General features: G+C 60.7%; 2 protein-coding genes across 5 annotated transcripts; one reads left to right on the plus strand and one right to left on the minus strand.

Annotated features, from left to right (window-relative positions):
* Positions 1-8: 8 nt before the first annotated feature.
* Positions 9-8349, plus strand: EIF3G (eukaryotic translation initiation factor 3 subunit G). Of its 4 annotated transcripts, none has more exons than XM_058424380.1 (12): positions 44-101; positions 1190-1239; positions 1778-1891; positions 1989-2077; positions 2606-2665; positions 3299-3403; positions 4130-4319; positions 5492-5599; positions 6594-6730; positions 7740-7846; positions 8184-8241; positions 8305-8349. In XM_058424380.1, exons 1-11 carry the CDS (start codon positions 82-84, stop codon positions 8197-8199), a joined length of 996 nt encoding a protein of 331 aa, XP_058280363.1. In that variant the 5' UTR covers positions 44-81; the 3' UTR covers positions 8200-8241; positions 8305-8349. The 4 variants fall into 4 exon arrangements, with proteins under 4 accessions (XP_039909871.1, XP_058280363.1, XP_058280362.1 ...); XM_058424379.1 differs by having other exon boundaries at positions 47-101; positions 8284-8349; XM_040053937.2 differs by having other exon boundaries at positions 9-101; positions 1799-1891; positions 8184-8349.
* Positions 8350-8551: 202 nt separating this feature from the next.
* Positions 8552-14832, minus strand: PPAN (peter pan homolog; the record flags this gene model as incomplete). The annotated part of the gene is made up of 6 exons (XM_040053939.2): positions 8552-9486; positions 10086-10300; positions 11004-11133; positions 11386-11464; positions 13727-13850; positions 14588-14832. Coding segments are annotated over 6 exons (1338 nt in total), but the record flags the coding sequence as incomplete, so codon positions are not given.
* Positions 14833-15077: the final 245 nt, after the last annotated feature.

Consider the following 15077-nt stretch of genomic DNA (forward strand, 5'->3'; position numbering starts at 1 on the left):
CCTCCCCGCCGGAAGTGACGCGCGCGGGCCGGAAGTGGCGCGCGGCCTTTCCCGTGTGGCGGCGTGAGGGCGGCGGAGGCGATGCCGACCGGGGACTACGAGTGAGGGCGGGAGCGGCGGGAAGGGCGCCGGGAAACGGCGCTGGGAGCCGGCAGCGGGGACGAGAACCGGCAGCGGGGGCGGGAGCGGGGCTGGGGGTGCGGCGGGAGCGGCGGGGGGGCGTGGAGGGGGCATCGGGCCTGAGGCGATGTGAGGGGAGCGGCGAGGGGACCGGGACCGGGATTGGGAACCGGGATCGGAATCGGGGACCGGGAATCGGGGCGCGGGGTCTGGGATCCGGGAGCGGGGCCACGGCGGTGCCCCGGGGTCGGGCGGACCCGGTTGGGTGTCTCGGATGGTCCCGGTTTGATGTCCCAGAGGTCCCGGGGGCTTCGGGCGGGGCTGTGGCCGTGAGGGGAAGGGGGCGGTGAGGGAGGGGACCCTGAGGGGACACGGGACGGGAGAGCGACACAGGGAGGGGACACAGGGACCTGAGGGGACCCTGAGAGGACACAGGGAGGGGACAGCAGGACCCTGAGGGGACACCGGGACCTGAGGGGACACAGGGAGGGGACAGGAGGGGACACGGACCTGAGGGGACACAGGGAGGGGACAGGAGGGGACACAGGGACCTGAGGGGACCCTGAGAGGACACAGGGAGGGGACACAGGGATCTGAGAGGACACAGGGAGGGGACAGGAGGGGACACAGGGACCTGAGGGGACCCTGAGAGGACACAGGGATCTGAGGGTGGCACAGGGAGGGGACACCAGGACCCTGAGGGGACACAGGGCACAGGACGGGACCCTGAGGGGACACCGGGACCTGAGGGGACACAGGGAGGGGACAGGAGGTGACACAGGGACCTTAGTGGACACAAGGAGGTGACACAGGGACCTGAGGGTGGCACAGGCAGGGGACAGGAGGGGACACCGGGACCTGAGGGGACCCTGAGGGGACACAGGGAGGGGACACAGGGACCCTCAGGGGACACGGGCACAGGGACGCTGAGGGTGGCACAGGGAGGGGACACAGGGACCCTCAGGGGACACGGGCACAGGGACTGAGGGTGGCACAGGGAGGGGACACCGGGACCTGAGGGTGGCACAGGGAGGGGACACCGCGACCTGAGGCCGTCCTGTCTCCGCAGCTCCAAGCCCAGCTGGGCTGACCAGGTGGAGGAGGAAGGAGGAGAGGATGGTGAGTGACACCTGGGGACACCTGGGGACACCTGTCAGGGGTGCCACCTGTGTCCTTGGGGACAAAGAGCTGTTGAAAGGGTTGGGCAAGGCTGGGGTGACTTCCCCAGGTGTGGGGCTGGTTCTGGGTTACCTGAGCCCAGGTGTGGGGCTGGTTCTGGGTTACCTGAGCCCAGGTGTGGGGTTGGTTCTGGGTTACCTGAGCCCAGGTGTGGGGTTGGTTCTGGGTTACCTGAGCCCAGGTGTGGGGCTGGTTCTGGGTTACCTGAGCCCAGGTGTGGGGCTGGTTCTGGGTTACCTGAGCCCAGGTGTGGGGTTGGTTCTGGGTTACCTGAGCCCAGGTGTGGGGCTGGTTCTGGGTTACCTGAGCCCAGGTGTGGGGTTGGTTCTGGGTTACCTGAGCCCAGGTGTGGGGTTGGTTCTGGGTTACCTGAGCCCAGGTGTGGGGCTGGTTCTGGGTTACCTGAGCCCAGGTGTGGGGCTGGTTCTGGGTTACCTGAGCCCAGGTGTGGGGTTGGTTCTGGGTTACCTGAGCCCAGGTGACCCCAGGTGTCCCCCAGACAAGGTGATCACCAGCGAGCTGCTGAAGGATCTGCCCCTGCCCGGGGTCCTGGGAGGCCCCTCCAGCGCCGAGGCCGAGCTGCTCAAGGGAGGTGAGAGACACACCTGGGACACACCTGGGACACACCTGGGACACACCTGGGGACACACCTGGGGACACACCTGGGTCACACCTGTCCCTGTCCCCAGGGCCCCTCCCGTCCCCCAAGGAGATCGTCAATGGCAACATCAAAACCATCACCGAGTACCGCGAGGAGGAGGACGGGCGCAAGGTCAAGGTGAGCTCAGGTGGCACCTGAGCCCCAAATTCTGCACCTCTGAGCCCCAAATTTGGCACCTGAGCCCTGAATTCGGCACCTCTGAACCCCAAATTTGGCACCTTTGAACTCCAAATTTGCCTCCTGAGGTGATCCAGGTAACTCAAATTTGGGGGTTTTGGGGGCTCAGGCTTTTCCAGGAATTCCCAAATTTGGGGGTTTTGGGCTCAGGCTTTTCCAGGAATTCCCAAATTTGGGGGTTTTGGGCTCAGGCTTTTCCAATAATTCCCAAATTTGGGGTTTTTGGGGGCTCAGGCTTTTCCAGGAATTCCCAAATTTGGGGGTTTTGGGCTCAGGCTTTTCCAAGAATTCCCAAATTTGGGGGTTTTGGGCTCAGGCCCTCCAGGGTGACCCCAAATTCAGTTTTTTGGGGGATCAGGTGTTCCAAGAACTCCGGAATTTTTGGGCTCAGGTTTTTCCAGGAATTCCCAGATTTGGGGGGATTTTTGGGGTTTCCCAGCCCCAATCCCGCGTTTTTCCCGTTCCCAGATCATCCGAACGTTCCGGATCGAGACCCGCAAAGCCTCCAAGGCCGTGGCCAGGCGCAAGGTGAGGGGAGAAACGGGATTGGCCTGGGATTGGGAATGGGAAAAACGGGATTGACCTGGGATTGGGAATGGGAAAAAACGGGAAAAATGGGAAAAATGGGATTGACCTGGGATTGGGAATGGGAAAAATGGGATTGACCTGGGATTGGGAATGGGAGAAACAGGAAAAATGGGATTGGCCTGGGATTGGGAATGGGGAAAATGGGAAAAAATGGGATTGGGAATGGGAAAAACGGGATTGGCCTGGGATTGGGAATGGGAAAAACGGGATTGACCTGGGATTGGGAATGGGAAAATCGGGAAAAATGGGATTGGGAATGGGAAAAATGGGATTGGCCTGGGATTGGGAATGGGAAAAACGGGAAAAATGGGATTGACCTGGGATTGGGAATGGGAAAAATGGGATTGGGAAAAACGGGATTGACCTGGGATTGGGAATGGGAAAAACAGGAAAAATGGGATTGGGAATGGGAAAAATGGGATTGGCCTGGGATTGGGAATGGGAAGAAGGGGGTTGATTCCCCTGGCACAGGTGACTCCCGTGGGCACGGGGATGCCATTCCCACATTTTCCCCCTTCCCGTGGTTTTTCCCAGGATTTTCAGGCTCCTTTCCCTCTTTTTCCCTCCCCCCAGAACTGGAAGAAATTCGGGAATTCCGAGTTCGACGCCCCCGGGCCCAACGTGGCCACGACGACCGTGAGCGACGACGTCTTCATGACCTTCATCACCAGCAAGGAGGTGGGGACGGGTGGGACACGGGTGGGACACAGGTGGGACACAGGTGGGACACAGGTGTGCTGAGGTGTGACACAGGTGTGTGACACAGGCGTGTGCAGGTGTGCCCCTGATGTGTCCCTGTCCCTGGGAGCTCTCAAGGAGTTCCAGGTGTGTCCCTGAGCCAGGTGTCCCCAGCTGTCCCCAGGTGCCCCCAGGTGTCCCCAGGTGCCCTCAGGTGTGCTCAGGTGCCCCCAGCTGTCCCTAGGTGCCCCCAGCTGTCCCCAGCTGCCCCCAGCTGTCCCCAGGTGCCCCCAGCTGTCCCCAGGTGTCCCCAGGTGTCCCAGGTGCCCCCAGCTGTCCCCAGCTCTCCCCAGCTGTCCCCAGGTGTCCCCAGGTGCCCCCAGGTGCGCTCAGGTGTGCCCCCCTGTCCCGCAGGACCTGAACTGCCAGGAGGAGGAGGACCCCATGAACATCCCTGGGTGTGCCCCACTCCCACCTGTCCCCAGGTGCCCCTAGGTGTGCCCAGGTGCCCCCAGGTGTGCTCAGGTGTCCCCAGCTCTCCCCAGGTGCCCCCAGCTGTCCCCAGGTGCCCCCAGGTGTCCCCAGCTGTCCCCAGGTGTCCCCAGCTGCCCCCAGCTGCCCCCAGGTGTCCCCAGGTGCCCCCAGGTGTGCCCAGGTGTCCCCAGCTGTCCCCAGGTGCCCCCAGCTCTCCCCAGGTGCGCTCAGGTGTGCCCCCCTGTCCCGCAGGACCTGAACTGCCAGGAGGAGGAGGACCCCATGAACAAGCTCAAGGGGCAGAAGATCGTCTCGTGCCGCATCTGCAAGGGCGACCACTGGACCACGCGCTGCCCCTACAAGGACACGCTGGGGCCCATGCAGAAGGAGCTGGCCGAGCAGCTGGGGCTGTCCACGGGCGAGAAGGAGAAACTGCCCGGGGGTACGAACCCCAAATCCCGCTTTTTTTGGGAATTCTGGGGAATTTTTCCTGATTTTCCCCTGTTTTCGTGTGATGCTGTGAGCGGTGGTGGCCCCGTTGTTGTTGTGGTGGCCCCGCTGTCCCCGTGGTGGCCCCGTGGTGTCCCCGTGTGGGAGGAGCAGCTGGGGCTGTCCACGGGCAAGAAGCAGAAACTTCCCAGGGGTGGGAACCCAAAAATCCAATTTTTTGGGAATTCTGGGGAATTTTCCCTGATCTTTCCCCGTTTTTGTGTGGTTACGTGGCCCCGGTGTCCCCGTGGTGTCCCCGTGGTGGCCCCGTGGTGGCCCCGTGGTGGCCCCGTGGTGGCCCCGTGGTGGCCCCGTGCGGGAGGAGCAGCTGGGGCTGTCCACGGGCGAGAAGCAGAAACTTCCCAGGGATAGGAACCCCAAATTTCCAGGATTTTTGGGGGAATTTGGGGGAATTTTCCCCTGATTTTTTTTTCCTCCTGATTTTTCCCCCATTTTCCTCTGAGGTCACAGGGGTTGGGGTCTCACCTGTGCTCCCACCTGTCCCTGCCTCCTTTACCTGTCCCCTCCCCTGTCCCCATGTGTCCCTCACCTGTCCCTCCCCTGTCCCTCACCTGTTCTCACCTGTCCCTCACCTGTCCCCACCTGTCCCCACCTGTCCCTCACCTGTCCCCATGTGTCCCTCACCTGTCCCTCACCTGTCCTCACCTGTCCCTCACCTGTTCTCACCTGTCCCTCACCTGTCCCCACCTGTCCCTGTCCCTCACCTGTCCCTCACCTGTCCCTCCCCTGTCCCTCACCTGTCCCCACCTGTCCCTCACCTGTCCCTCACCTGTCCCTCACCTGTCCCCACCTGTCCCTCACCTGTCCCCATGTGTCCCTCCCCTGTCCCTCACCTGTCCCTCACCTGTCCCTCACCTGTCCCCATGTGTCCCTCACCTGTCCCCATGTGTCCCTCACCTGTCCCCATGTGTCCCTCACCTGTCCCTGTCCCTCACCTGTCCCTCCCCTGTCCCTCACCTGTCCCCATGTGTCCCTCACCTGTCCCTCACCTGTCCCTCCCCTGTCCCTCACCTGTCCCTCACCTGTCCCTCCCCTGTCCCTCACCTGTCCCTCACCTGTCCCCTCACCTGTCCCTCACCTGTCCTCCCCTGTCCCCCCGTGCAGAGCCGGAGCCGGTGGCGGCCCAGGTGAGCAAGACGGGCAAGTACGTGCCGCCCAGCCTGAGGGACGGCGCCAGCCGGCGCGGGGAGTCCATGCAGCCCAACCGCCGCGGTGAGCGCACCTGGGCACACCTGGGGGGGAGACACACACCTGGGCACGCCTGGGACACACCTGGGCACACCTGGGTGGGGAGAGACACACACCTGGGGGAGAGAAACGCACCTGGGACACACCTGGGGGGGAGAGAAACACACCTGGGGGAGAGAAACACACCTGGGCACACCTGGGGGGGAGAGAAACGCACCTGGGCACACCTGGGTGGGGAGAGACACACACCTGGGGGGGAGAGAAACACACCTGGGTGGGGAGAGAAACACACCTGGGGGGGAGAGAAACACACCTGGGCACACCTGGGTGGGAGAGAAACACACCTGGGGGGGGAGAAACACACCTGGGACACACCTGGGGGGCACCTGGGCACACCTGGGGGGGAGAGAAACACACCTGGGTGGGGAGAGAAACACACCTGGGACACACCTGGGGGGAGAGAAACACACCTGGGTGGGGAGAGAAACGCACCTGGGACACACCTGGGGGGGAGAGACATGCACCTGGGCACACCTGGGGGGGAGAGAAACACACCTGGGTGGGGAGAGAAACACACCTGGGACACACCTGGGGGGAGAGAAACACACCTGGGTGGGGAGAGAAACACACCTGGGACACACCTGGGGGAGAGAAACACACCTGGGGGAGAGAAACACACCTGGGGGGAGAGAAACACACCTGGGGGGGAGAAACACACCTGGGTGGGGAGAGAAACACACCTGGGGGAGAGAAACGCACCTGGGACACACCTGGGACATGCCTGGACATGCCTGGGTGGGGAGAGAAACACATCTGGGACACACCTGGGTGGGGAGAGACACACCTGGGGCACACCTTGGACACACCTGGGTGACTCTGGGCACACCTTCAACACACCTGGGCACACCTGGGACACACCTGGGGCACACCTGGGACACACCTGGGCCACACCTGGGTGGCTCTGGGCACACCTGGGTGGCTCTGGGCCACACCCGAGCCCAGCCCGGTGACCCCGCAGCCGACGACAACGCCACCATCCGCGTCACCAACCTGTCGGAGGACACGCGCGAGACCGACCTGCAGGAGCTCTTCCGCCCCTTCGGCTCCATCTCGCGCATTTACCTGGCCAAGGACAAGACCACCGGCCAGTCCAAGGTCAGCCCGCCTTGGCCTCCTTTTGCCCCAGGTTTCCTGGGTTTGTCCTCATTTTTCCCATTTTTTTCCATTTTTTTTCCGGTTTTTTCCCCATTTTTCCTGGTTTTTTCCCTATTTTTTCCCCGTTTTTTCACTATTTTTTCCACATTTTCCCCCATTTTTTCACTATTTTTTCCCCATTTTCCCTGGGTTTTTCCCATTTTTTCCCCATTTCCCCCCATTTTTCCCATTTTTCCCCCATTTCCCCCCCATTTTTCCTATGTTTTTCCCCAAATTTTTTCCCTTTTTTTCCCATTTTTCCCCCCCATTTTTCCCATTTTTCCCCATTTTCCCCCCATTTTTCCTGGTTTTTTTTCCCCATTTTTCCCCCCATTTTTCCTGTTTTTTTCCCATTTCCCCCCCCCATTTCCCCCCGCTTTTTCCTGTTTTTTTCTCCAATTTTTTCCCCTATTTTTCCCCATTTCACCCATTTTTATCCTGGGTTTTCCCCATTTTTCCTGGTTTTGCTCTGTTTTTCCTCCCATTTTTCCCGTTTTCTCCCCATTTTTTCCCCATTTTTCCTGGTTTTTCCCCCATTTTTTTCTCTTATTTTTCCCCCATTTTCCCCCCTGTTTTTCCCCATTTCACCCATTTTTATCCTGGTTTTTCCCATTTTCCCTGTTTCTGATGCCGTTTTTCCTGGTTTCAATGCCATTTTCCCACTTTTCCCTGTTTGTTTTTCCCATTTTTTGATCCCATTTTTCCCGTTCCCATGCCATTTTTCCCGTTTCTGATCCCATTTTTCCTGTTTTTTATCCCATTTTTCCCGTTTCTGATCCCGTTTTTCCCGTTTCTGATCCCGTTCCCATCCCGTTTTTCCTGTTCCCATCCCGTTTTTCCCATTTCTGATCCCGTTTTTCCCGGTTTTTATCCCATTTTTCCCGTTTCTGATCCCGTTTTTCCCGTTTTTCCCGGTTTTTGATTCCATTTTTCCCATTTCTGATCCCGTTTTTCCCGTTTTTCCCCGCAGGGTTTCGCCTTCATCAGTTTCCACCGGCGCGAGGACGCGGCCCGAGCCATCGCCGGCGTCTCCGGCTTCGGCTACGACCACCTCATCCTCAACGTGGAGTGGGCAAAGTGCGCACCTGGGGGCACCTGGGGGCACCTGGGCACACCTGGGGGGGCTCTGGGTGCACCTGGGGGTACCTGGGATACGCCTGGGCACACCTGGGGGCACCTGGGGCACACCTGGGCACAGCTGGGTGCACCTGGGCACAGCTGGGGGCACACCTGGGGGGACTCTGGGCACAGCTGGGGGCACCTGGGCACACCTGGGGGCACCTGGGATATACCTGGGCACAGCTGGGGGCACACCTGGGGGTCTCTGGGCACACCTGGGGGGGCTCTGGGGGCACCTGGGCACACCTGGGGTTTCCCTCTCACCTGTCCTGATTCCCGTTTTCCTCTCCCCCAGGCCCTCCACCAACTGAGCCGCTCCCAGTGGATCCCAGTTGGATTCCAGCGGATCCCAGGTGGATCCCAGTTCATCCCAGTTGGATCCCAGCAGATCCCAGTTCATCCCAGTTGGATCCCAGTTCATCCCAGCGGATCCCAGTTCAATAAAGGCCCCGGTTCCAGCACCCCCCAGTCCCGGGAATTCCGGGTGGGAAAAGGGGGATTTGTGACAGAAAAAAAAGGGGAATTTCGGGCTGGAAATTCGGGATTTCGGGGAGGAAAGGGGGGGTTGGGGAGGAAAAAGGGAATTTTGGGGGGGAAAAAGGGAATTTTGGGGTAGAAAACTGGGAAATTTTCCCGGAAAAAACCACGAACGCGTCACCTGGAAGTGGCTCCGCCTTTATTCCCGCTCCTCCCCAGGGGAATCCTGGAATTCCAGAACTCCTGGAAGTTCCTGAAATTCCCCTTTTTGGGGCTGTTTTCCCCTGGGTTTTTGGGGTGGATTTCCCCATTTTTGGGGGTGGTTTTTTCCTCCCAGTTTTTGGTTATTCCCTATTTTTTGGGGAATCTCAGCTGGATTTGGGGGGAAAAGTTGCAATGGCGCCAGGGGAGGGGCCGGGGGATCCCAAAATTCCTTCTGGAAATCCCCAAAAATTCCTCTGGAAGATCCCAAAATTCACCCCCAAAGTGCCCAAAATTCCAGGGGACCCCAAAATCCCAATCCCAGCGGGATCAGGGTGGAGAAAATCCCAAATTCCATTTTTTTTTCCCCCCCTCTCATTTCCCTTTTTGGGCCTTTCCGGGCCGTTGGAAATTCGGGATTTTCCGGGGTGTCAGGAGGTGGGATTTGGGGTTTTTGGGGTTTCCTGGGCGGGATTTTTGGGATCCAGGGTGGGAATTTTGGGATCCAGGGTGGGATTTGGGGGTTCCAGGTGCCCTGGGATGGGATTTTGGGTTTTTAAGATGTCCTGGGCGGGATTTTTGGGATCCAGGATGGGATTTTCGGGATCCAGGATGGGATTTTCGAGATCTGGGATGGGATTTCGGGGTTCCAGGTTGGGATTTCGAGGTGCTGGGATGAAATTTGGGAGTTCCAGGGTGGGATTTGGGAAATCCAGGATGTCCTGGGTGGGATTTGGGGGTTCCACGTTGGGATTTGGGGGTTCCAGGTTGGGATTTGGGGGTTCCAGGGTGGGATTTCGGGGTTCCAGGGTGGGATTTGGGGGTTCCAGGTTGGGATTTGGAGTGTTTCCTCCGTCGTTTCCGGGCCCGGGGAGCGCCCGAGGGACTTCGCTTCCTCTTGGTGTGGCCGGGAAACAAATCTGGGAGGAAAAAAAAGAGGGGAAAAAAAAATGGGAATTCAGAGAGGGAAAAAAAATTGGATTTAAGGAAAAAAAAAATCGGGATTTGGGGGGAAAATCTCGGGATCTGGGGTTCCTGGCCGGGCACCGGAAGTGTCAGAGCGTTTACTTCGATCCAGAATCACGGAAATTCAGGGATTTTGCGTCATCAGCCACTTCCGGGGAGGGAAAAGGGGGAGAAATCCCAACCCTGCCCCCAGATTTACCTGGAAAAACCCCAAAAATCTCCTTTTACCCCCCAAAACCACCTGGGAAAACCCCGGAATCACCCGAATTCCTCCCAAAACTCGGCTGGAAACTCCCAAAATTCCTTTTTTATCTCCCCCAAACTCACCTGAATTCCCCCAAATCCCCTGGACTCCCCCAAAAATCACCTGGAGACTCCCGAAATTCCTTTTTATTTCCCCAAAACTCACCTGGACCCCCCAAAACTCACCTGGATCCCCCAAAATTCCCTTTTCATTTCCCCAAACTCACCTGGATCCCCCCAAATTCCCTTTTCATTTCCCCAAAACTCACCTGGATCCCCCCAAATTCCCTTTCCCGCCCCCCAGGCTCACCTGCGTCGGGCTCCTCCCCCAGCTCCTGTCTGTAATATTCGGCGTCGTCCTCGTCCGACGGCTCCTCCTCACCTGGCCCAGGTGCGCCGGGGTCCTCGGCGCCGCTGTCGCTGTCACCTGGGCCGGGTCCGGTGTCACCTGGGCTGGGTCCGGTGTCACCTGGGCCGGGTCTGGTGTCACCTGGGCCACGCCCCATCCCGGCCAGGCTCCGCTCCCTGGGGGAACAGGTGAAGGACAGGTGAGGAAACACCTGAGGATGGACCCGGCCAGGCTGCTCCACCTGGGGAGGGTCTCACCTGTGTGACCCTTGCGCCCTCACCTGTGTGACCCTCCTCAGCTGGGAGCCCCCTGCCACCCTCACCTGTGTCCCTGGCACAGCTGAGCCTCACCTGAGCCCCACCTGAGCCCCACCTGAGCCGCTGGCACACCTGAGCCTCACCTGAGCTGCTCTTCAGCCTCACCTGAGCCTCACCTGAGCCCCTGGCACACCTGAGCCTCACCTGAGCCTCACCTGAGCTGCACTGCAGACTCACCCGAGCCCCACCCGAGCCCCACCCGAGCCCCACCTGTGTCCCTGGCACACCTGAGCCCCACCCGAGCCCCACCTGAGGCCCACCCGAGCCCCACCTGAGCCCCACCCGTGCCCCTGGCACAGCTGAGCCCCACCTGAGCCCCACCCGAGCCCCACCTGAGCCCCTGGCACACCTGAGCCTCACCTGAGCCCTCACCTGTGCCTCACCTGTGTCCCTGGCACACCCGAGCCCCACCCGAGCCCCACCCATGCCCCTGGCACACCTGAGCCCCACCCGAGCCCCACCCGAGCCCCACCTGAGCCCCTGGCACACCTGAGCCTCACCTGAGCCCTCACCTGTGCCTCACCTGTGTCCCTGGCACACCCGAGCCCCACCCGAGCCCCACCTGTGGCGCAGGCGCTGCTGCCGTTTCCGCTCCAGGTTCTGCTCCTGCTGGCGGCGCCGCTCCGCCCTCACCTGCAGCTGCCGCTCCTTCCGCGCCAGGAGCTCGCGCAGCTCCGCCTCGCTCTTGGGGGCTGCGCAGGGGAAGGCACAGCTGGGCACACCTGGGCTACACCTGGGTGCACCTGGGCACACCTGGGTGCACCTGGGCTACACCTGGGTGCACCTGGGCACACCTGGGTGCACCTGGGCTACACCTGGGTGCACCTGGGCACACCTGGGTGCACCTGGGCTACACCTGGGTGCACCTGGGCACAGCTGGGATACACCTGGGCACACCTGGGCACACAGGCGTGTCCCTCACCTGTCCCAGGTGTGTCACTCACCCAGGCCGTGGTACAGGACGTTGCCCTGGCCCAGCCCCTCCTCCACCTTCACCAGCTGCAGCGTCAGACGGGGCCCGATCTGGGACAGACGGACAGACGGACACACGGACACGTGGGACAGACAGACGGACAGACGGGACACAGGGACACGTGGGACAGACGGACAGACAGACACATGGGACAGACGGACACATGGACAGACAGACGGACACACGGACAGACAGACGGACACATGGACGGACAGACGGACACATGGGACAGACAGACGGACACACGGACAGACAGACGGACACATGGACGGACAGACAGGACACAGGGACAGACAGACGGACACATGGACGGACAGACAGGACACAGGGACAGACAGACGGACACACGGGACAGACAGACGGACACACGGACAGACAGACGGACACACGGACAGACAGACGGACACACGGACAGACAGACGGACACACGGACAGACGGACACATGGACAGACAGACGGACACACGGACAGACAGACGGACACATGGACGGACAGACAGGACACAGGGACAGACAGACGGACACACGGGACAGACAGACGGACACATGGACAGACAGACGGACACACGGACAGACAGACGGACACATGGACAGACAGACGGACACATGGGACAGACAGACGGACACACGGACAGACAGACGGACACATGGACGGACAGACAGACGGACACAGGGACAGACAGACGGACACACGGACAGACAGACGGACACACAGGACACAGGGACACACGGACACATGGGACAGACAGACGGACACATGGGACAGACAGACGGACACACGGACAGACAGACGGACACACGGACAGACAGACGGACACATGGGACAGACAGACGGACACACGGACAGACAGACGGACACCCGGACAGACAGACGGACACACGGACAGACAGACGGACACACGGACAGACAGACGGACACATGGGACAGACAGACGGACACATGGGACAGACAGACGGACACACGGACAGACAGACGGACACACGGACAGACAGACGGACATGGGACAGACAGACGGACACACGGACAGACAGACAGATGGACACACGGACACGGGACAGAGGGACACAGGGGAACCCCGGTGAGGTGCGGTGGCACCTGGGCACCGTCCCCAAGGATGTCCCCTCATTGTCCCCTCACTGTCCCCTCAATGTCCCCAAGGTGTCCCCAATGTCCCCCCAGTGTCCCCTCAGTGTCCCCTCATTGTCCCCAATGTCCCCTCAATGTCCCCTCAGTGTCCCCTCAATGTCCCCTCAGTGTCCCCAATGTCCCTCCGGTGTCCCCTCGGTGTCCCCAATGTCCCCTCATTGTCCCCTCAGTGTCCCCACAGTGTCCCCTCATTGTCCCCTCGGTGTCCCCAGTGTCCCCTCAGTGTCCCCTCAGTGTCCCCAATGTCCCCTCAGTGTCCCCTCAGTGTCCCCTCAGTGTCCCCTCAATGTCCCCTCAGTGTCCCCTCGGTGTCCCCAGTGTCCCCTCAGTGTCCCCTCAGTGTCCCCAATGTCCCCTCGGTGTCCCCAATGTCCCCTCAGTGTCCCCTCGGTGTCCCCTCGGTGTCCCCAATGTCCCCTCAGTGTCCCCTCAGTGTCCCCTCAGTGTCCCCTCGGTGTCCCCAATGTCCCCTCAGTGTCCCCTCGGTGTCCCCTCGGTGTCCCCAATGTCCCCTCAGTGTCCCCTCAGTGTCCCCTCAGTGTCCCCTCGGTGTCCCCAATGTCCCCTCAGTGTCCCCTCGGTGTCCCCTCGGTGTCCCCTCGGTGTCCCCAATGTCCCCAATGTCCCCTCGGTGTCCCCAATGTCCCCTCGGTGTCCCCTCGGTGTCCCCTCGGTGTCCCCTCGGTGTCCCCTCAGTGTCCCCAATGTCCCCTCAGTGTCCCCTCGGTGTCCCCTCGGTGTCCCCTCAGTGTCCCCAACGTCCCCTCGGTGTCCCCAATGTCCCCTCGGTGTCCCCTCGGTGTCCCCAATGTCCCCTCGGTGTCCCCTCGGTGTCCCCTCAGTGTCCCCTCGGTGTCCCCAATGTCCCCTCGGTGTCCCCTCGGTGTCCCCTCGGTGTCCCCAATGTCCCCCCCCCGTCCCCTCAGTGTCCCCAATGTCCCCAATGTCCCCTCGGTGTCCCCTTGGTGTCCCCTCAATGTCCCCTCGTCCCCTCAGTGTCCCCCCAATGTCCCCTCAGTGTCCCCAGTGTCCCCTCAGTGTCCCCAATGTCCCCTCGGTGTCCCCTCAATGTCCCCAATGTCCCCTCGGTGTCCCCTCAGTGTCCCCAGTGTCCCCAATGTCCCCTCAGTGTCCCCAATGTCCCCTCAATGTCCCCCCGGTGTCACCTCCGTCAGCCTGACCGCGCTCTGCTGTGCCACCGCGTTCCCGCGCCCGGCGCAGTTTTGGGCCAATTCCAGAACATTTTGGGTCCCGTCGGGCTCGGCCTCGCTCTCGGACAGGACGACGTTCCTGAGGGGACAGGTGACATCACTGAGGGGACAGGTGACATCACTGAGGGACAGGTGACACCTCTGAGGGGACAGGTGACACCTCTGAGGGGACAGGTGACACCTCTGAGGGACAGGTGACATCACTGAGGGGACAGGTGACACCTCTGGGGGACAGGTGACATCACTGAGGGACAGGTGACACCTCTGGGGGACAGGTGACACCTCTGGGGGACAGGTGACACCTCTGGAGGTGTCCTCAAGGTGTCCCCATGATGTCCCCAAGGTGTCCCCTCACCCCGTGAGGTCACTGATGTGTCCCCAATGTCCCCAAGGTGTCCCCAAGGCGTCCCCCCGCTGTCCCCTCACCCCGTGAGGAGGTCACTGATGTGTCCCCAAGGTGTCCCCATGATGTCCCCAATGTCCCCAATGTCCCCAAGGTGTCCCCAAGGTGTCCCCAATGTCCCCGAGGTGTCCCCAAGGTGTCCCCAATGTCCCCAGGGTGTCCCCAAGGTGTCCCCAGGGTGTCCCCAATGTCCCTAATGTGTCCCCAATGTCCCCAAGGTGTCCCCAATGTCCCCAAGGCGTCCCCCCGCTGTCCCTCACCCCGTGAGGAGGTCACTGATGTGTCCCCCATGTCCCCAATGTCCCCAAGGTGTCCCCAAGGTGTCCCCAGTGTCCCCAAGGTGTCCCCAATGTCCCCGAGGTGTCCCCAATGTCACCCCAATGTCCCCAAGGCGTCCCCCCGCTGTCCCTCACCCCGTGAGGAGGTCGCCCACGTCGTCGGCCCGGCTCAGGTTCGGGAATTTCTCCTGGAGAATTTTCCGGAGCCCCCGGCTGAGCCCCACGGGCACCACCTGGACGCTGCTGGATTGGGGGGAAAACCACGGGAATTTGGGAAAAACGGGAAAAAAACGGGAAAAAAAGGGAGAAATGGGAATGGGGAACAACCTGGACACTGCTGGATTTGGGGAAAAACCACGGGAATTTGGGAAAAACGGGAAAAATTATGGAAAAACGGGAACGGGGAACAACAATTACACTGCTGGGATTGGGGAAAAACCACGGGGATTACGGAAAAACGGGAAAAATTATGGAAAAACGGGAATGGGGAACAACAATTACACTGCTGGGATTGGGGAAAACCACGGGAATTTGGGAAAAAACGGGAAAAATTATGGAAAAACGGGAATGGGGAACAACAATTACGCTGCTGGGATTGGGGAAAAACCACGGGAATTTGGGAAAA

This window comes from Hirundo rustica, unplaced genomic scaffold (genome assembly GCF_015227805.2).
Source record: "Hirundo rustica isolate bHirRus1 unplaced genomic scaffold, bHirRus1.pri.v3 scaffold_270_arrow_ctg1, whole genome shotgun sequence".
Lineage (NCBI taxonomy): Eukaryota > Metazoa > Chordata > Aves > Passeriformes > Hirundinidae > Hirundo > Hirundo rustica.